General features: G+C 36.5%; 1 protein-coding gene across 1 annotated transcript; it reads right to left on the reverse strand.

Annotated features, from left to right (window-relative positions):
- Positions 1-9,249: 9,249 nt before the first annotated feature.
- LOC149249443 (peroxidase P7-like) lies at positions 9,250-10,906 on the reverse strand. Its single transcript, XM_089456258.1, has 4 exons — positions 10,478-10,906; positions 10,169-10,360; positions 9,893-10,058; positions 9,250-9,781 (listed from the first exon to the last, which is right to left on the reverse strand). The coding sequence occupies exons 1-4, from the start codon at positions 10,685-10,687 to the stop codon at positions 9,384-9,386; spliced, it is 966 nt and encodes a 321-aa protein (XP_089312384.1). The 5' UTR covers positions 10,688-10,906; the 3' UTR covers positions 9,250-9,383.
- Positions 10,907-22,629: the final 11,723 nt, after the last annotated feature.

Genomic DNA, 22,629 nt, shown 5'->3' on the forward strand with positions numbered 1-22,629 from the left:
CCAGAAATGGTCCTGAAAACCATTCACATTCCGGATTGTTTTCCAAAATGCAGCAAGGTCCCATATAAAATTACTCTTTACAACTTTTGTATTTTATGCAACACTTTATGCTAGCTATAAAGGATCTTTCCAAAAAATTAATTGTATTTCTTTCTGGTTTCTACTACATTCTATATCAACGCTTCCTTTTCATTATGGTTTCTGTTACATTCGTAATCAACGCACATTGAACAACGGAATGACAGCTACAGTATCTCAGAGATTCATTAAAAACTTGTTCATAATAAAACAATACACATTGAAGACAGGAAAGCTCTCTATAGTACCGGCGAGATTCACCAAAACATTATTCAGACTAATTAACATAAAACAGCTAGACTTAAAAGTTGAATCTGACCAAATGAGTAAAAAGACAAAGACTATGAATAACACTCCTCTTAAATGTAATCTCTCTTCTTGTCCTCCATTTATAAGGTCGGCATAGTTCGCCCTAATTTGCAGTAGGTGATAAACTCATCTTAAATAAAATCTCTCTGCTTGTCCTCCATTTATAAGGTCGGCATAGTTCGCCTTAATTTGCAGTAGGTGGTGATATCATACCCAAAAGATTCGCTCTCCTAATGGATATAGATTCTGCCAGATTGGCTGGATCGGGCTACTTCCTAAATTTAACTTGACTCTTCCTAAATTTAACTTGACTTCACAATATATAGATGTAAACGATGTTTTTATTCTTGGACGAGCTAAAATTTTTCAAAGGATACTTATGCAAGGAAGGAAATGAATAATCTACCAAGTTAACTGCATTTTTCGAATGAAAAAGAGTGGGGAACATACCGTAATATTTTCCTGAAGCGCTGTTATCAATTCATCAATGTCTCTATCATAATAATCTTTAAGGCCTGTCTCAATGATCAAATTATCCCATATCTGTCCACGGTCACAGAAACACAAGATCAATTAAATCAAAATGTAACTCAAGAGGTCAAGAACACTTTGAAGATAGCTTGAACACATTATGCCCTTGGTTGCAGCAATTGTCAAACCAATCCAAGAAGAGCATTGGGGGTTTCCCAACGAGCCTCACATTTTTTCCACATCGCATGCAAAGACTCTGGATCTCATGAAGGGGATTGGCTGCCTCTTCATCAGCATTCACTGCCTCAGCTGCATTTCCAACATCAGCAATAACTGTATCCTTCCCCATTGGCATTGTTTTGACTGACCGCGTGTTCAAAACGACCAACAGCAAGATCTGCTTAAATACAAAACATGTGCCAACACTTCATGTCAATCCCCAACTATCAGTAATGAAATCCTTTAGACAGAAATAGATATCTGTGCCAATCAAGAGCCATCTAAATTTGTTTATCAAAAGACATAACAACCATGACAGAAGCTTTTTACAAAACAGACAGCATATTTCATATCTTCCACATAAACAGTCTTGGAAGAACTTTGAATGGCCAACAAATTGAATTCAGGTGACAAGATTGGATGTACTCTACAGAAGGCTTCTTATCTAATTTCAGAGTATGTTCACAAAATGTTCACTATATCCTGAAGACTTTTTACAAGAGAATCCTAAGTGACTCAAGGACAGTATGAGTGGAGCTACATAACAGACTTAAGGCACGAGGAAGCAGTTACCATATTTAGGAATCCTAAATATGGCCTATATCTATTACATAACACGAACGCGCGCCTTAAATGAGCAGTTGCAGGGAGTCTAAATGCCTCTGGAACCTTCTCAAACCTGCTATCTTGCTTTCGATTAATCCTCCGGCGTATTGATTGTCACTGAATATCTTGCATTGGCTTTTACTTTCCGCTTCTCTCTGCAGGTAACACGGCACATTAACGTGGTTTGAATTAGGGGCAGAACTGTAAATGGCGAATAACCCCATATCTCTGTTCTGAAACTTTTTCGTCTCTGCTACAGTACAACAGCTACGACAGCGATGACCGGAATAATTGCCATATGCCACTCCACAGATTTGATTTTGCGTACATGATTGACTGCCAGCCGGTGACTGATCATTCGAGGTAACAAGAATTTGCTACAACTGAGGTGCCATCTTCAAATTTTTCACATCGAGATTCAACAACGTCTTTCTCCCTTCACAGTTAGATGGTGGCTCTTCTAAATGTGTGCATTTTCATGAATATTTAAACGAGCGAGGCAAGTGCAAGGTCTCACACGGAGAAGAAAGACATGAAGAGTCTCTGCAGGGAAGAAAGACATGAAGAGTCTCTACTAAGAGTCTCATCGCCAGCAGAAGAGTCTCATCATCAGCAGGTAGTCTCTGCGAAGAGTCTCATTGCCAGCAGGCCAGGCCTGGCCTTTCATGGCCCATTACCATGGGAAAGAAACCATTTTTTTATGAAAAAACAGATTAAACGAACGGCAGAAAACACTCCAATCATCTAACACACATAATCAATGGCTCAGAATCGCACACGTCACATTCTAGGGATGTCTTTCTCAGAGGGAACGCCTTACGGCGTAAATATCATCCATATATACTGCCTTGCCTGTAACAAATTAACCACTTCAGTATATGCCCTGGTCCATTTTTCCCTGGGGTTCCCTTTTCGGGCCAGCTTCTTAAAGGGACTACGGTGGTTTAGGCCCTGGAAGTTTATGATGCCATTGTGTAGGAATTTACAGGGTAAGTTCCACAGAAAGAATACCAAAAGGACACCGCTCACAACCAGATCTCAAATCAATACACCAGTATTTTTGACGTGGTTAAAACCCTCAGAGTGCAAGGAGGGAAACAGTCCACGGCCTGTCCCAACGTGGGTACTACAGGCAATTTATTAATCAAAGAATGAAAATTTACATAAGCTTCTCTCATGCACGGATTACCCGAACAATGACCCTCCATGCGCTTTAAATAGAACTCATGGACCAATCGGGTGTCAAGCCACGGATCAAGTGTTGGTAATACCGAGGTGAGAGTGAACCGTCGGATCACTACATATCGTGACCGTCGGATTGTAAGTTACAAAATGTACAACGGTAAAGAAACACACTTTACCTAACTCTAACCTAACTCTATACTAGACCAAGTTGAACTTAACTATATCCTATGTGTCGGAATATCCTAACATCCCCCCTTAAGAACAACTTGGGATAGGATTGAAGGATTTACAAATATGACACAATAGGAGAAGGAAGGAGGCACTAGAGCCTATCCCCCCTTAGTGACAACTTCCTGAACTCCAAGCATATATCGAAGTTTAGTGAACTTCGCCTCTGTGAGAGCCTTTGTGAAGATGTCTGCAACCTGATCATCTGTTGGACAATATTGCACTTCAAGAACATGGTCATGAATGAGCTTTCTGATGAAGTGCATGTGTAGTTCAATGTGTTTGCTGCGCTGATGCTGGACTGGATCTTTGCATAGCTGAATGGCACTTTGGTTATCACACCAAAGTGTGGTTGGATGCTGCTGCTCAAAGCCAAACTCTGATAGGATCTGACGAAGCCACAAGGCTTCCTTACTAGCTTCCACGGCACCACGATACTCTGCTTCTGCTGACGAAAGAGAAATGGCAGCCTGTTTCTTACAAGCCCATGTAATAGGTCCTGAACCAAGAGTGAAGACATAACCGGCAGTAGACTTCCAATCATCAGGGTCACCAGCCCAATCAGAATCAGTGAAACCAACTAACAGAGGAGCTGCTTTGGCACTGTAATGAATCCCAAACTGTACTGTACCTCGAACATAACGAAGTATTCTTTTAGCTGCTTTCCAATGACTTTCACGGGGGTTTTGCATAAAACGAGCAACAAGGCCAACAGCAAAGGAAAGATCAGGACGAGTATGGGTTAAATACAAGAGTTTTCCGACAAGTTGACGGTATAAGGTAGCATCAACTTCAGGAGAAGTACAAGAGACTGAAAGTTTGACTCCAGACTGAAAGGGAGAAGGGGCTGGCTTACAGTCTTCCATGTGAAAATGACGAAGAATATCACAAGCATACTTGGACTAGGAAAGGAAAATACCCTCCTGGGATTGCAAGACTTGAAGACCGAGAAAATAGTGTAAGTGTCCTAAGTCTGTCATTTCAAATTTCTTTTTAAGGCTGGACTTCACATGGTTTATAAGGTTGGGATCACTACCAGTAAGAATAAGATCATCAACATAAAGAACAAGGATGATAAGAGAGTTGCCCACTTTCTTGGTGTAGACAGTATTGTCAGAATGACACCTAGAAAAGCCAGATTCTAAAAGAAAGCTATCCATTTTGGCATACCAAGCCCGAGGAGCTTGCTTGAGGCCATAAAGGGATTTCTTAAGTCGACAAACAAGGCTGGAGTCTGTTTGTATGAAGCCAATGGGTTGTTCCATATAGATTTCTTCCTGCAAGTCCCCATGCAAGAAGGCAGATTTAACATCCATCTGATGGACTTCCCATTTTAAAGAGGCAGCAAGGGAAAGAACAAGGCGGATGGAGTTCATTTTGGCAACAGGGGAAAAGGTTTCAGTGTAGTCAATGCCTTCAACCTGTGAAAAGCCCTTAGCAACGAGACGAGCTTTATGTTTATCAACTTTCCCATCTGGTCCATACTTGGTTCTGTAAACCCATTTACATCTAACAAGTTTGCGTCCCTTTGGTAGAGGAACAAGATCCCATGTATCATTTGTCATCAATGAATGATATTCTTCATTCATAGCTGCTTCCCAATGTGGATGGCCTGAAGCTTCTGCAAAAGTGTCAGGATCATGATTTACTGGAGCTTGAGCCAGTAAAGAAGAGGCTCTTTCAAACTGAGAACGTGTACGTCGCTGATCTGTAGGATCACCGGCAAGATCACCTGCTGCATCCCGAGTAGCACGGACCCATCTTGGAAGTTGAGGATCCTGAGAAGGTGGGGGAGGATTATCATCCTCGCTTTCATCATCTGAAGAAGAAATGTTTTCAAAGATAGAAGAGATAGGAAGAGGTGGCACATCCGCCGGACTAGGCTCGCAGGCCGATTTATTTTCATCAAATTTTACATCTCTTCTAATGATAACATTTTTGGACTTAAATGGAATAAGTCTATAACCTTTTACATCTTCAGAATATCCAACAAAAGTACATTTCTCACTCTTAGGTTCTAAAGCTTTATGCTTTTCATCTGGAATATGGGCCCATGCTTCACTTCCAAACACACGAAAGTGACTTACATCTGGTTTAATGGAACTCCAAGCTTCTTCTGGAGTGATATTCTCTAGAACCTTAGTAGGAGTGCGATTGATTATATAATTTGCACAATTAATTGCTTCGGCCCAAAAACTAAGACTGAGTCCTTTAGATTGCAGCATACAATTAGCCATTTCCTTTAAGGTGCGATTTTTCCTTTCAGCTACACCATTTTGTTGTGGAGTGTATGGAACAGTATGTTGCATTTGAATGCCATTTTCGGTGCAAAAGTTGATGAATGTGTTTTTAACATATTCTCCACCATTATCAGTTCTTAGCTTAAGAATTTGATGTCCAGATTGTTTTTCAACAAAGGCTTTGAAGGCCAAAAAGGTGTTAAATACTTCACTCTTGAGTTTTAAGAAGTATACCCAAGTGCGTCTGGAGAAATCATCAATGAAAGTTAAGAAGTACTTGCAGCCAGAGAATGAAGCAACAGGAAGAGGACCACATAAATCACTGTGCACAAGCTGTAAAGGGGCTGAGGCGTGCCAAGAGGCACGTTTCTCAAAACTGTCCCGATGATGTTTTCCGAGTACACATCCGGAACAAACACCATCTCTGCAAGATACCATAGGAAGACCTGTCACCATATTTTCTTTACATAGATGCTGAAGGGAGCGATAGTTTAAGTGACCAAATCGCTCATGCCAAAGTTTGCTCACTTCATCATTATGAGCAACAAATACTGAGGGAAGATTGGATGACCCAAAGTTGTGAAACTTATACAACCTTTTGGAATCATCAGCAAGACCAGTAGCTAGAATCTGTTTAGGATCTTTTAGATCCTTAATTACAACATCATGAGGTGAAAATTCAACAATTTTACCTTCACCTGAATGAGTTATCTGATAGACAGATAGAAGGTTGCAGGATAAGGTTGGAACACATAATACATCATTAAACTGACCATTGTCTAGATGAACAGTTCCAGTCCCTACAACATTAAGAGATCTATCATCACCAATATATATATTTTTGGTGTTACAATCATTTAAAGAAGAAAACATGGCTTGGTTTTTGGCCATGTGACAAGAGGCTCCAAAATCAATGAGCCACTCATGAGAATGAGAAGAAGAAGAAGATACATTTAATGCATAACCAGACTGAGATGATTGATAATGACATGCAGAAAGTGCCATTCCGGAAGTTGAAATTGAAGTAGGCTCCACATGGATGTTATGTTTCTTCATTGCAGCTTCCAAGGCTTCCATCTTCTTAAAGCATTTAGATTCTAAGTGGCCATCTCGATTACAAAAGTTACAATGTCTATCAGTCTTCTTCCATTTGTTTTTATTGGTCTTATCATTTTGCTGAAATGATCTTTCATTTTGAGGCTGAGATGGTTTAGGACCATTCTTTTGAGGATATGACTTCTTAGGATTCTTTGAATTTGGTTGCTGCTGGGCGGCTAACGCTTTCGTGGAAGAGTTTCCAAGATTAAGAAGACCAAGGTGTAAGAGTTTTTCTTGTTCTCTTATTAAGGAATCACAAAAGGAGTCAAAGGAAGGGGCCTTGTATTCTTGTCCTTGACAAATGAAAGCTTCCCTTGTAGAATGGAAAGTGGAAACAAATACAGAGTAGGCTGGTCCCAACTTAGTAAGGATGGAATAAATAAGGTTACCATCTTCTTTCTTAACTTTAACACCTTCCAAGAGATATCTAAGGGTCTTGAATTTGGACAAGAAATCTTCAATGCAAGAAAAATTATTAGGATCCAAAGTAAGCAGCTCATTTTCAAGTTGATGGGCTCTAATTTCATTTTTAATCCCAAAAACTTTAGCAAGTTTTTCTAATGCTTCATGAGGAGTCTCAAGTTCTGCAATGTGGAATCTAAGGTCAGGAGAAATAGACATCCCTATCAAACCACGTGCTTGATCTTGTCTATTTTCCCATTTTGCCGCCTTGTCTTCATCTTTTGGTTTCTTCTCTTGGTCTGTGGCTATTCTGTAGAGACCTTTACTTCTAAGTAAATCTCCCATGTAGGCTACCCATTGGAAGTAGTTAGTGCTGTCAAGAATGACTTGGCATGGACTTTCCATTTAAAAAAAAACTGAAACTGAAGATGTTGAAAGTAAGTGTTCCAATGGATAGATCTCGAAAAAATAGGCGGTTTTAAAAAAAACGGCTCTAAAAAGGCTTCCGGATGAAGAAGTTATGGCTTTTTGAAAAAAAATTGTTGACGTTGCCGGCAAAGTGCGCGAATGTGCGGGAATGAAAAAATCCGCCCCCACAAAATGGGGACTTGAACCCAAGACCTCTACTCTCTTAAAATAGCTTTGAACCAATTGATCTATACAAAAAATTTGAGAGAGAGAGAGAGAGAGAGAGAGAGGGGGGGCCTTGGTTTGCGTGCTTTCCTTGAGAAAGCTCTTTTTCCCTACAAAACACAAAACACAAAACCCAACACGAATATGCAAAGAAAAACAAACCTTGCGGCTCGAAGTTAGCTTTAGCCAAAAAACTAGAAATTTTTAAAAAAAAATCTCAAGGTTAGCTTTAGCCGAAAAACTAAATATTTTTCTCAATGTTTCTGATTTTCCGAGATCACACTAAGGTGCAGGGAAAAGAGCATACGCATGAGAAAAATCCTTCCTTTCTGTTTCTGATTTGCCCAGATCGCACAGAGTTGCAGGGCAAAGAGCATACGCAGAAATGAAAGGTATAGATCCGGTTAAAAAAAAAGGCTAAATAAACTGAGACTGAAATAAGCAGCAAAAAAAAACACTGTATACCTCCCGATCTGAAAAATGACGCAGCTAGGGCTACCGGAAACCTTTTCGCGTGAAATGAAAGGGGTTCCTCACTGGAACAGATGCTCCGAACGCAACAGAGCAGTCCTCTCGGCCCGAAAGCAGTCAGAAACATCAGATCTAGGAAACGACAGCCGCATGCAGTTCTACCGACTTCAGATTTGGATCACCAACGGACGCGGCCCTCAAATAGCTCTGATACCATGTAGGAATTTACAGGGTAAGTTCCACAGAAAGAATACCAAAAGGACACCGCTCACAACCAGATCTCAAATCAATACACCAGTATTTTTGACGTGGTTAAAACCCTCAGAGTGCAAGGAGGGAAACAGTCCACGGCCTGTCTCAACGTGGGTACTACAGGCAATTTATTAATCAAAGAATGAAAATTTACATAAGCTTCTCTCATGCACGGATTACCCGAACAATGACCCTCCATGCGCTTTAAATAGAACTCATGGACCAATCGGGTGTCAAGCCACGGATCAAGTGTTGGTAATACCGAGGTGAGAGTGAACCGTCGGATCACTACATATCGTGACCGTCGGAGTGTAAGTTACAAAATGTACAACGGTAAAGAAACACACTTTACCTAACTCTAACCTAACTCTATACTAGACCAAGTTGAACTTAACTATATCCTATGTGTCGGAATATCCTAACACATTGTGCTACATGGTCATTGTTAGTTGGTGGAGAGTTTGGGTCTGTTTAATTTCCATGCACTGTTAGTTGGTGGAGCGTTAGTTCTGTTTAATTTCCATAATTTCGGTTTTGAAGAATTATTTTTCTAGAATGCAAGTATGATGGATTGTATCTGACCATTATGCCACGGTTGTGTGCCTTCCAACATAATATTGCCACCCGAGTTGAACGGAATAGTCATGATACACAAGGTTTATTTAATATCTCAGCAAAACACTTACAATTAATACCATAATACGTAGAACATGGCAAATACCAGTCCTACCAATGTATGACAGGCGCTAATGTGTTGGATTTGTTTTAGATAAATGGAACACAATCTGAGTTAAAAACTAATTTTGTACCCAAAGTTAAAAACTAATTTTGTACCCAAAAGAACATCACGCCACTAGATTCTGTAAGTGCAGGCAAAAAAGTAGACGTTAATAAGGTCTTTGGCCTCTGATTTTGTTGTTAATTGTAGACATTGAAAATATGGAGTATCATCATTATGCATCGTGCAACTTTTCGAACGTTGAGTGACGCCAAATTATTTATAGCTGAAAATGAGAATGAGAATGCAGATAGATAAATAAATAATACAACAGACGTGTTGGAAAGAATGTGTAACATATAAATTTAGTCACAACCGCGAATATTACAAATATGCAGGGATATTATGAATCTTTTGTAAAAGAATACATATCCGTAGGGTAGAGCGGGCGGATGAATCGCCATCGGCTGCAATTAACGGTTTACGATCCTGCAGTTGGTGCGGATCTGACCGTTGGTACCAGTGAGGGGTTTGATGTTTCCCATGCTTATCATGGCTCGCTGGAAATCGTCAAAAAACGTTGCAGGATTCCCTGCATAGGAGCGGACAATGGAGGCTATAGAAGTGTCCCCACCCGAAAATAGTTGTTGATCGGAATGAAGAAGCCCTCTCTTTGCTTCCACATTTGTGAAATAGCGGTTGTCAAACCTGTTGGCACTACCAAAATCTAAAGGCGACAAGTTGTTATCTCCTCCAGAGGTGGGACACCTCCCCTGCACCACACTCGCATATCGCCCATCTATTGTCGTATTTTCGTTGTAGATTCTGTTTCTGAAAACTACGCAGCGTGCCTGTCCTAAGGTGTGAGCGCCTGTACAATATATATACATGCCAAAGTTGTTAATTATAATTGTTCCACAGCTCAATATACCTATAGGTTTAGTATTGATATACTCATGTGGACCGTGTGTGTAGTACGTACCTGAAAGTGCAACCATGTCTCGAGGAGAAAGGCCTTGATTTTGAAATGTGGAAACAAGTCGATTCACATCAAATGCTGGAGAAGGAATATCTGTATTTGCGGTGTCTATACTAGCGCTTGTGGAGTCCCTCCTTCCCAGTACCACTTCCCAATAAGGGCCTGCGCTCTACGGAAGTACACAATATATATACATGATAAGCCTTAATTGCATGTCTTTAAATATATAATCATATCTAAGAGTAGTGTATTGATATTGATGAGGTTGTATGTTTATACCAAGACCACAGAATCTCGAGCAACAATTGTGAGAATATCGGCGCAGGATACAACACCAGGACATGCTTTCTCCACCGTGGATTTGATGGCGTCTATGACTTCAAAACCTCGCGCAGAGTTGAGGTTAGGGCCCGCATTCTTCTCGCTTTGAAATGAAGAGGTGTCATCCAGCAAAATGGAACCGTCACACCCCTGTTCACTCAAACACTCATATGAATTAATATCTATCTATCTATAGCCAACCAATATAAATATATATAGAGAGAGAGTGTGTGTGTGAGGAGCAGAAGTGCGAGGAGTATAACTTACATTCACAAAACAGTCATGGAAATGTAGGCGCAGCAGAGATGCAGCCATTCGAGCTTCATTCCTCACCGCTTGGGCCACCACATCTATCACCAAATTTTCGAGATTAGGACACGATTCCTTGTAAAAATTGGCTGTCAGTTGTGCGTGCGCAGTAGCCGCGATGAGCAAGAGGACAAAGCCCCAAATCATTCGAAGAGAAGGCAAAGCCATAGCTGATAGCTGATGGAGAGATAGCCAAAGCAATCAATCGAATCAAATGGAAAGCAAATTATCCCGCGAGATGGAGATGATTGTTCAATCCAAATGGAAAGCAAATATTATAATGCTTATATATATATATGGCTGGAGTCTAGAAATGGAGATGATTGTGCAAGCAGGAGATGATTCAAGCAGGGATAAACTATATGATAAGATTCGACAGAAATTAGCTCACGAACACACGTTCTGGAATGATATGGGTATGGACGGGTTTCATCAAATTTATACTAGTGTAGTGTTAACGAGTATATGGCATGAATTGAGCTAAAACGCGTGGGCTTGTTCATTCCAAAGCGCGCAGCCGCGGAAGGGCAAAGAAGAGGGAGGTTCGACCAAGTCAGTGTCGAAGCACGGAGAGGGGTCCAAATAGTCAGAGTCTCCACTGTCATTTACCAACTCGGCCAAAACACCACTTTGTTTTATATATATTTATCCAGTGTCAATCACGGACTCGGTCTCAAGACGACCATGTCGTTTTATTTATATATATATATTTAGCTAGCTTGACGACTTCAATCTCTATCCCCAATTTATTTATTTATTTTGAATTTCGAAATAGAGTGCCATCGGAACGGGCACCGGCAAATTTTTTATTTATTTTGGTCAAATATGACGCAGACCCCTCCAAAGTTGAAAGGGACCTTTTGCTATGATGATAGTCAAAGTACACATATTCCAATTGTGATCTCTATACGTCATGTGCGATTCGTGGTTCCTACCGAGCATCGACTTAATATCATTCAAAAATTAAATGTGTGGAATGCGTCAAATTCGAAACGTAAATGCAAATATGTGGCAACCACGTTGTCTATGTACCACAACGCACTCATTTCTTCAACGCGCACACAATTACTTACTTGCAAATAGGATTACACATAACCTATGTTTTATATTCCAAATATCGATGACCTAAAGTACTCTCAAATTTATCCAATTTGAACGAAGAGAATAGGGAAGAAGTGTGAATATATATTTTATGACTAGTTCTTTAATTATTAAATAATCAAATAGTAAATCAAATGCTACACCTCTATGTTTGTTTCATTAATGTCATTAGCTTTTAATTAATATTGTTTTGAGTTTTTAAAATGCATTTTTTAAAAATGTGAATTAGATATATATCTAGAATTTTTCTTTTTAAATAAAAAAATGATAATTATAATAAAAAACAAAAATAACTATACATATTTGGTTATTTTTAAATGGAGTTGTCTTTAGTGTGATTTTTTGGAGTTTTGAGTGTCAGAATCCAGCATAAAATTTTGTAGTGAAATCTTGAGTCGTGTTATTTAAACTAGTTTTTGACTGTGTATATAGATTCAACGCCTTGAGAAACCCCTAGGGTACTTTTATTGTGCAGGGGTTACCCATCAAACTTGTGATTTCAATGAATTCCTACCTGGATTTTAGAGAAATTAGACTGAAAAAATCCACCGGAAAAGCGTCCAAAAAATCGCACTAAAGACAACTCCCTTTTAAACTAAAACCATTATAAAACATCAATAATTTCATTCTCACTATATTCATTCTAAATAAAAATAATAATAATGTGACCAACTATAATAAACAACAATGAATATATATATATATATATATATATATATATATATATATATATATATATGTTATATATAAAATATATAAAATATATAATATAATATACTTGTTAGCTTGTACTAAAAGCATCATAAAATATGAATAATCCTAATCCTACTTTGAGTGCACTCACTCATCTCAATGCTAATATTACATGCTTGTCGAAGGGATCCTTCCATTGTTGATGTTACAACCATGTGCTAAAAATACCTTACTCTCACTCCTACTTTTTAACTAAAACCATTATAAAACATCCATAATTCCACTCTCACACTCTTAACTTTTAACTAAAACCATTATAAAACATCCATAACTCCACTCTCACTGTGTTCACTCTAAATAACAAAAATAATAATGTGACCAACTATAATAAACAACATTGTGGTTAGATTTTACTAAAAGCATCATAAAATATAACTCCACTCTCAATGTATTCACTCTAAATAACAAAATAATAATGTGCCCAACTATAAGAAACAACAATCTAGTTAACTTTTACTAAAAGCATCATAAAATATCAATAATCCTATTGTGAGGGCACTCACTCAATAGTAAATATTACAACCTTGTCTAAGAGATCCCTTCATTGTTGATGTTACAACCGTGTGCTAAAAATACCTTACTCTCACTCTGAGCCATAAATAAAATATTTTAATGTCCATACCAACTAACATAGTTTTCCATCAATTAAAAAAAAATGTAATTAAAAATAAAAATAAAGAAATCTTATAATCTCACTTTTAATGTGAACAAATGTATAACTCTTATACATTTCAATATGTTAGTCAAAGTGTTATTTGAATATCTATGTTATTTAATTTATTTTAAAATCATAGAGAGAAAACAAATACTATTTTAATATTTATGAGAATAAAATATTTCTATGTCCATATAAAATAAGTAATCAATTGAAGATTTCAAAAAGAAAACAATTATTTTTGGAAGATGTTCAATTCATTTAATTCTCAATATAAAATTAATGGGCTACATTTAAATAATAATAATAATAATAAAATATTTCAATGTGAATTAGGAGTAAAATATTTCGATATAGAGCTAAGTAAGATCAACTTGAATTTAAAAATATATTAAAAATAAACAAAACATTTTAATGTGGACATTATGTTAAATAAATGAAATATTTCAATGTCCATATTAAGTAAAATATTTCAATTTCAAGTAGCCTTGCTATTATACATTAGGATACTTTTACATTTTGACCTTTTTCTGATATATTTTAGGTCAATATTGTCTAAATCCAACAAAGAATGGTTTGGAATCACAAGGTTTAACTGTGTAGTCCACATAATCCAAGTTCACGAGGGAATTTTCAAGGTGTTGAATCCATTTATATATTTTAAAACTCAATAAATCTAGCAAATGTTGATACTCATCAAATAAAAAAAACTTACATCCCAACATATTTTATCCCTCTCAATGCTTACTAAATCTATAGTTAAAATGAATCTCTACTTAAATTAAAATTCAAAACAAATAAAAAATAATATGAATATAATTAATATAATAATTTAACAATTAAAAAAATCATATTAATATAATTACACATTCATCTTATCTATACAAGTCAATTAAAAATATATTTGGTAACCTCATATTCCTATATTTTAATATCTCTTTTTCTTATCCTTTATTTCCTAATATTTCCATTTATCTATTACATTTTTATATTAATAAATCAACTAGATATTATACAATTTTTTTCGGAAAAATATAATTTTTGTTAAATAAAAAATTAATTAAATTATATTAGTTTCCTATCCATGAAATTAGACTATATCACACAATGAGTTTGAAAGATGGTTTTATCTCATATTTGATATAACATAGTTTTATGAAAAATGAGAATTTGGTCTACTTGGGTGCTCAAACATTTACAATATTATATAATAAAACTATAATTTGAAGTAAATATAGACACTATTATGCTTTCACGATGCTGTGTGTTGAAACCATAACAATTTTTTTTCATTTAATTATAATATGTTATGCAACCAACTCACAAAATAGAAGAAGAGATAGATCAACGACTTCAAAATTAGCCTCTCTGAGGGGGAAACCTCCTTTACATTACACAAATGAACAATTATTGGATGTTCAAATGTCAAAACCTCCTTTATATATATAGGAGTCTAAGGGGTCATAATATAATTAGAGTCGACATAATAATAATAATGTAAGGGCATAACAATAACAATAGTGATCTTCTATTGGGCACAATAATAACAATATCGGACCCTCATGCAGGTGACATTCAATGCAATTAATGAAGAACAGATTGGAAGGCGGCGAGAGGATGGGCCACTTGGCCGTCGACGCTTCACCCCACACCAGTTTGAGCCGAATTCATGACAGACCACAAGCAACATTTAATGAATGCTTGGGTCAAGAAATGGCTATCATTTGCCCAGACATGGACTCCCCTCATCTTATTGTGTCTCCTTCTCCCCTGCTCCACTGCAATTGCCCGCCCCAAGCTACTGAACCCTGCTCCCGCACAGTCACTAGGCGTCGCTGCTGGTTAGTAAGCTGTGTTGATTTCGGCAATGGGCATCACCATTCCCATTCCAGGTTCTGCCAGTTAATCTCCGCCTAGCTAGTCCTTATTCCTCTGCTCAATTCCTCTACCATCTCTCCCACTGAACATTTGGCCAGGCATTCCGTCATGGTTCGTCATCGCATGAGGAGCCACAGAGGGGGGACTCGGGGAGGTAGTGCCCGCCCTCAGGCGACGTCGAATCCTGAGCCCACTGCCTCCTCTCCTCCCCCTGAACTTCCTCACCCCCATAGCTCTGTTTTGGGAAGGTATCCCAATACTCGCAGTGGTCGGGGTCGTGCTCTGTCTCCAGGTGATGGTCGCAGAGATTTCGCGGTTCACACTGCCAATTTCCCTTTGCCCCCTCACCCTGCTCCCCACTTGACCCAATTTAGATTTCGCAGCAGCCTGAACAAACCAGTGATTACTGCTACAATCACCATCCTTTTCACTGAAGAGAATGAGTTACAAGCTACCCAGGTGGGAAGTTCTGAAATGTAGCAAGAGGAGGCTCACAGACGCAGGAATGGCCGTGACATTGGAAAGAATCTGTTGGATGAGGAAAAGGATGCTCTGCATGGCCAGACCATGGGTGGTGGTCAGCATGCTGAGGGTGGTAGTTCTGGCACCACGCGCTCCCTAGGAGGAAGTGGGACTGAAGGGTTAGCTCTGCATGCGGCGACTTGTAGCTATGGTGGTGTCCAACCTACGTGTGGTCCACACGGCGACACGTTGGAGGAGGAGGATGACTGGGAGCAGTATGCGTGTCTGGTTGAAGAGATACCCATCCTAGACGAGTTCAAATGATGATGCATGGCTGCCAGGTGTCGCTAGTTGAGGTCTCCTTTACTGAATGGTATTTTTGTGATATGTTTGCTATATTGGAATTTGTTTGGATTTATTTTTTTCCTCGTGAAACTTCTCTCATTTTGTTTTTCCTGGTCTTAAAGAATGATATCCCATATCTGGCTATTTTTTCTTCTGTGGACTGGTTTCCCCAATGTTGGGGCAGTCAAGGTATTCTCTGATAAACTATGTTCAGCACTGCTAAGATTTGAGCCTCATTGTACATTTTTTGTTATATATTAATAGATTAACTTAACTTAGAAAAAAAAAATAGCAATATGGGGACTACATGGGCATAAAAATAACAATACGGGGGCTACACTGACAATAACAATGAGGGAATACACTAGTATTATAGGGAGTTAACATGCCCCTCTCCTTCAAAAAAGTGTTGTCCTCAATGCTTGAGTAGTTCTAGATGATTCTGTATAAAATTCTCTTCCTCCCATGTGGAAACTTCAGCAGGTAACTCCTTCCACTTGATGAGATACTCTGAAATTGATCAATTTCATAGCTATCAAGTTCTTGTTTCCAGGACTACTTCAGGTTCTAATATGATTTTCCCTTCCTTGTCAAGTTGTGGCAATATTGTTTGAACTGGGAGCTTGTCACCTATAACCTTCTTTAAGCTTGAAACATGGAAAGCTACGTGCACTTGGGAATATGTAGGATGCTTCAATTTGTATGCCATAGTACCAATATTTTGCAACACATTGTAGCAACCATAATACTTTGGTGATAATTCATTATCCTTCTTATCTTGTTTGAGAGACATTTGTTTATATAGTTGTAGCTGTAAAAATACCCAGTCACCTACATCAAAACTTCTTTCATTGTGATGTTGATCTACTAGCTGTTTCATTCTATTATGTGCTAAAGTAAGGTTATCCTTTAAGAGTTGGAGAACTTGTTGTTGATGCCTGATGTGATCTTCCACTAGTTGAACCTTAGAATGATTTTCCAAGACTTTTTGGAGATTTGGAGAAATAGATGATTTCAATGTTTGAACCTATAGTGAACATAATTGTGTAATTACGTCCCATTGTTCTTTATATAAAAGTTTTGTCATGTCATTAGAGTTGATTATATTTAATTTTTTCCCCGCGATACCCCTTAATTCAACTTCTTTTCCTTCCCAAAAAATTTCAATAGAAGTTCTTGAAAATTAAAAGCTATCGTAGCCAAAGATTATAACCGTTGGACTCCTAGTACAACATCAACACCACCCATTGGAATGGAAAGCATTGGACTATTCAATATATATTCTCCCATGGAGAACCTGATATTATGGCACTTTCAAGAGGAATTTATGGTTCCTCCATTTGCAACCATCACTTGACACTATGGTGTTGGATATAGGAAGCAATTCAATTCCTTGGATCTTACAATGAATAAAATAATGGGTGCTACCTGAATCAATCAACACTATTATATTTTTCTTCTTGGTATGTCCTTCTATCTTGAGAGTTTGAGGAGTGGTAATTCCTGTCAAAGTATTACAAGATATGGTCGTATTCATTTCTTCTTTCTCTAGGGCTGGTTCGTAGTGTATATCCTCTTATTTTGATGTTTATTGCTCCTTTTCTTCCTCCTCTTCCCAATCTATGTAAATAATTTCTTCTCAGCACACTTATGACCTTTAGTTACGTATTTTCTATGAAAAATGTAACAAAGCCCTTTTTCTTTTTTTTTCTTCCAATTGTTGGGGTGCCAACTTTGTAGGTTGCAAAAGGCTAGGAGAAATAACACTTCCATCTTTATAGTTGTGAGTACTAGGATTACTTGTTTCCATAATTTTACTTTCAATTTCTCTTTCCAACTTGAATGCCTTCTCCAATGAATCAGGTTCCCAAAGGTAAACCTCATGTTGGATGTTATCCTTTAAATTCCCTATGAATACATCAATCTTATGCTCCTCTGGGATATCATTTACCCTTATATTCAATTTTTGGAAGTCCTCAATGTGCTCTGCCATTGAACCCTATTGTTTGAAATTTATCAAGTGGCTAAAGAAGGCGTTTCTCTTTGTATCCTCATAATGTGCTATCATTTCCTTCATAAAAATTGACCAAGTGATACGTGGTTTATGAGAACAAAGGCATCAATACCATACAAAATGATTGGGTTCTAAATATAACGTTGCAATGCATAGGACTTGTTTGTGTTTCACATTATAAAGATCAAAATATTTCTCCATTTGTAGTATCCTTGTTACTGAATCCTTGCCATCAAACTATCTCATATCGATCTTTGAAATATGGTGGGTATCCAATCTAGTGTTAGAGTCTATGAAATCATTATTAAAATTTCTTTTGTTCTCATCATGGGTTTCATCTAATACCTCTTCACCATTAGGAATCATTTCTCATAGCAACTTTTCCAAACCTTCCTTCAAACCTTCCATGTCTTCTTTTAAACCATTCTTCAAATCTTGCATGTTGCCTCTTTCATTTTTCTTCTATACCATCCATATTAGCTTTCATGCCATCCATAATAGATTTCATGTCATCCTTCAATCCTTCCATGTCTAATTTTAAGCTATTCTTTAAACCATCCATGTTAGCTTCCATTTCATTTTTGGTTACTCTTTGTGATAGTGAAATTTGTTGCACTTGATCTCGTAATTTTCATATATCATGTTGCATTTCTTCTTCTTCTTCATGCATCATAGTAGAGCTTTTTTTTTGCATACTAGGTGTTTCCATTTTCTTTCTTTGAGGCATTTTGAAATCAAACAATGATATCTATGCTTCACTATGCCCTTTTGAATCACTTCAAACTGATTTTTCTAACAAAAATTATGCAATTTTTTAAAAAAATAAACACATTTTTCTTGCTTTTAGGAGCTCAATCTTGAAACGATTGTGAGTCTATAATTTTGGATCTCCAAGTTCTAAAATTCATTCCTATGGTAGTAGTTTGAGACCTCTTTCCAATCCCACAATTCTAATCGAGATTTCATTCTTTAAGCAAGAGTTATGCCAAATCTCCCACGATGACCTATTTATGGACTGGTTCATTAGAGTGAAGTTGTATGAGATGCCACATGTCACTATTTCAACCTTCGGCCCTAAAATTACTACACAGAAATCTAAAGTCCATTAATTTTAGCCACTTTTTACATAATTTAAATCCGATGTGTGAAGCGAACTTTATGATGATTTTCCCTAGGTCACCTATTTGAGATAGAATTCTAGAGCCCGAAAAAACCCTAACTTCCTTAGAGCATATCTAGGACAATATAATGAACCAAGATATGAAATTATTACATGAAGTTCTCTGCAATCACATGGTACAAATTTCAGCTTTTGAAGCCTCGTAGAAAAAAGGTTATGACGATTTTCCCTAGGTCACATGTTTGAGACAAAATTCTGGATCTCGAAAAAACCCTACCTTCCACAAAGCATATCTCCGAAAATATAGTGAACCAGGATCTCAAATTTTTACATGATTTTTTTTCTGAGATTTCATTTCCACGAGGTAAAACTTTAATCTTTTGAAGCCTCATAGGAAAATAATTATGGAAAAAATTCCAAGATGTCCTGTTTAAAGAAGCAAAACCCTAGAATCCGAAGCTCTGATACCAAATGTTATGCAACCAACTCACAAAATAGAAGAAGAGATAGATCAAATACTTCAAAATTAGCCTCTTTTAGGGGTTAACATCCATTATGTTACACAAATTAACAATGCTTGGATGATTCAAATGACAAAACCTCATTTTTTATATAGGAGTCTAAGTGGCCACAATATAATCAGAGCTGACATAACAGTAATAATGTAAGGGAACAACAATAACAATAGTGAGCTTCTATGGGACACAATAATAACAACATGGGGACTACATGAGCACAAAAATAACAATAAGGGGGCTACATTGACAATAACAATGAGGGAATACACTAGTATTATAGGGAATTAACATAATATATAGTTGATACATAAACATCATATATTTTCTATACCATGCAAACTAAAAAATTATAGAAAATGAGAATCCATTGATTTACAAGGATGATTTAATGTATTTTCAAATAAATTCAAATATTATTTAATAAAATAGAGTAAATATAATTTAATTTTGAATATATAAATTTAATTTATGGAAATTACATATACTTTTATTTAAAAATGTATTTTTTATAATAATGATGTCATATTTTGCTTTGTGAACTCTAATGTATATTTTCTTGTCAATTTATCATTTTAATATTTAAATAATAAATTTTACTGATTAAAAGATCATGCAAATTTAGTAGTTCATATAGTAAACATATATATTCTTTATGTTTAAATGTATTGTATATTTAAATAGTTTCAATAACAATAAGCTTACTGTAACTTTTAACCCTATATAATTAATTTCTACAAATATATTCCTAATAAAACGATAATTATATAATGAAAAACACACAAATTTATATAGTTTTTATCATGTAAATCTAAACCCATGAAAACGGGTAAGCTTATTTTCTTTTACATTTTTACTGTACAATATTACAATACAAAATATATCTTGTGGCATCAACTATAGTCCCTTAACGGAAACTATAAAACCATGGGAAATACCATCATGCACTACAAAACCACTTTTATAAAAATTGTGGGCTGAAAATTGCCAAAAAATGTTGCACAATACCAACCAAATTCCTTTTTCAGGGTTCCTACCTAAACCTCGTGTAGGGGGCATACTCCACGAGCAAGTGGGGATGGTAGCCCCCCATGTGACCCTTCTTATGATTGTGGTGAATATAATTGATTCAAAAAATATAATAGATAACCACCACTTGCATTGTATTTTCTTATTAGACTTCACTCAATTTCCACCTTAAGTTAGCTTGCTAATGTAAAATTATTACTTTCTTGTTTTTGATGTCGATCTACTCATAAGAATGCAAAGCATGTACTCATTGGATTTGGATTTTAATTATTCATCCTACGGGTGTGAAAAATTAACATTTGAGTAAACCTACAAGGAGATAAACGGAAAATACAATTTAAAAAAGTAGCTTTCTTCTATTCCCTCAAGAAATATTTCCCCTAAGGATGAAATCATCATCTTGAATCTCATTGGTCCTTTTAAATTTAAAATGGTTACTACATTGTCTATTTTGATGCCCATTTTTTATCTCAAAAAATTCCCTAATGTGAGTAACTATAACACATTAACGGAAATATATAACAATGCCAACTATATAACATGAAATATAACTAAGAGGAAATTAAACGCACTACTATGCTACCTTACTTATATAATGATACCTGCTAAAGAGGAGGGCCCTTCCTCCTTAGTAGAGAGTTGGTAATGTACAACTTACAAACTAAGCTAGAAAAGTATTATTGAGCCACAAACAATAATAATTTGCATTAAATGGGCAGAGACACATAGTCCATGCAAAAATACAGTAATGTCACCCCTGCATGATGTAGAGGGGTTCTCCTCTTATATATTTACACTAGGCCTATTCATGAAACCATAATCAACTATGAGAATATTTCAATTCTCATGTTGTTCAAATTGAAAGTCTTATATAATAGATTACAACCAATTTATTGAGAATAAAAAAAATGCTTAACAATGTATCTAATTAACAGGAAGTCAACAATAGAAAATCAAAGCTATCACAGTCAAGTTTATTATATCGTCAAAAGATAGTTATCCTTTCCTGCATAGTGGTCTAGTTTGTAAACTAAAGATTTAAAAACCATAAACATAAAATAAAAAATTAACATATTAAAATGTAGGGAAGATTCTTCGACTAGAAAAACCATAAAATTGATTGAGGCACAAATTATTATCATGATGCCTAGGACCGATCTAAGTGAATCCTCACCATATGCTTGAGAGTGAGGAAAAATTGAACCTTCTACTACCGATCCCCAATGTTTCATTGGTGGAATGACCAAGGAGTATACATGAAACTAACAATGTAGGTAGTAACAACCCATGTTTACAACTGATGACATTATCAACCGAATAGAGTATTGTTAAACAAAGTATTAACATCATGGAAATAATATCAACAAAGAATGTCCAGTAACATAAAAACTAGATAAACAAAAATACATGTGACCAATAACACTCCAATGAGCCAAGTCCTCCTAAAAAATATTCTTTGTCAATTCTATCAATAAAGTCACTCAAAAAAATCAACCTTCCATCAAAATAGAAGCAAATATTCATGAACTAAGATGACATAAAAGAGTAGAATGCATTAGTCGAAAATGTGATTAATGGAATAGCAGAGTATGGTTATAGGATAAAGATGGTGGAAAATATGGGAAAATGAGAGTGAAAAAGATGCCAATTACACACCCCAACATCTCCCCTTATAAAAAAAACTATGTATCCTCGTGCATACCCTTTAGTTAGTATTCAACGCATGTTGTAAGTGTAACTCAAAAAAAATTGGAGCCTATTGTTGTGTCATCTATGAATGTCCTATAACCCTGGGTAATTATCAAATCTAGCCACCACATCTGTGCATATGTTAGCTTCAACTGATAGAAATGTTGATAATTAAATGTAGGAAACCAAATCAATGGAAATTTCAATTTTAGCTCTAGCTAGTTGGGCCCACACCTTCTAATATAGTAAATGTACTTAGGAACCCCAGAAAGAGCATGAATGGAATTTCACAAGCAATAAGGATCTTCGTTTTTCAACTTCCTACAACATTTCCCACCTTAATTTTCTTCCATTCAGTGCACCTTGTTTCAATAATTCAATATTCCGAGAAAAATGTTATAAGACCCTTTTATGGCTTCAATTACCTTATCCCTCCTTTCGGAAGATTGCAAGAAATTATGATAATATTTTGTGTGCTTAATGTGTTTATTGTGCAAGATATTAAGGATATTTGTTATAGATCACAATTAATTCGACCAAGACAAAAAT

This window comes from Pinus tabuliformis, chromosome 7 (genome assembly GCF_031772625.1).
Source record: "Pinus tabuliformis cultivar Carrire ecotype Pingquan chromosome 7, CPIR1, whole genome shotgun sequence".
NCBI lineage: Eukaryota > Viridiplantae > Streptophyta > Pinopsida > Pinales > Pinaceae > Pinus > Pinus tabuliformis.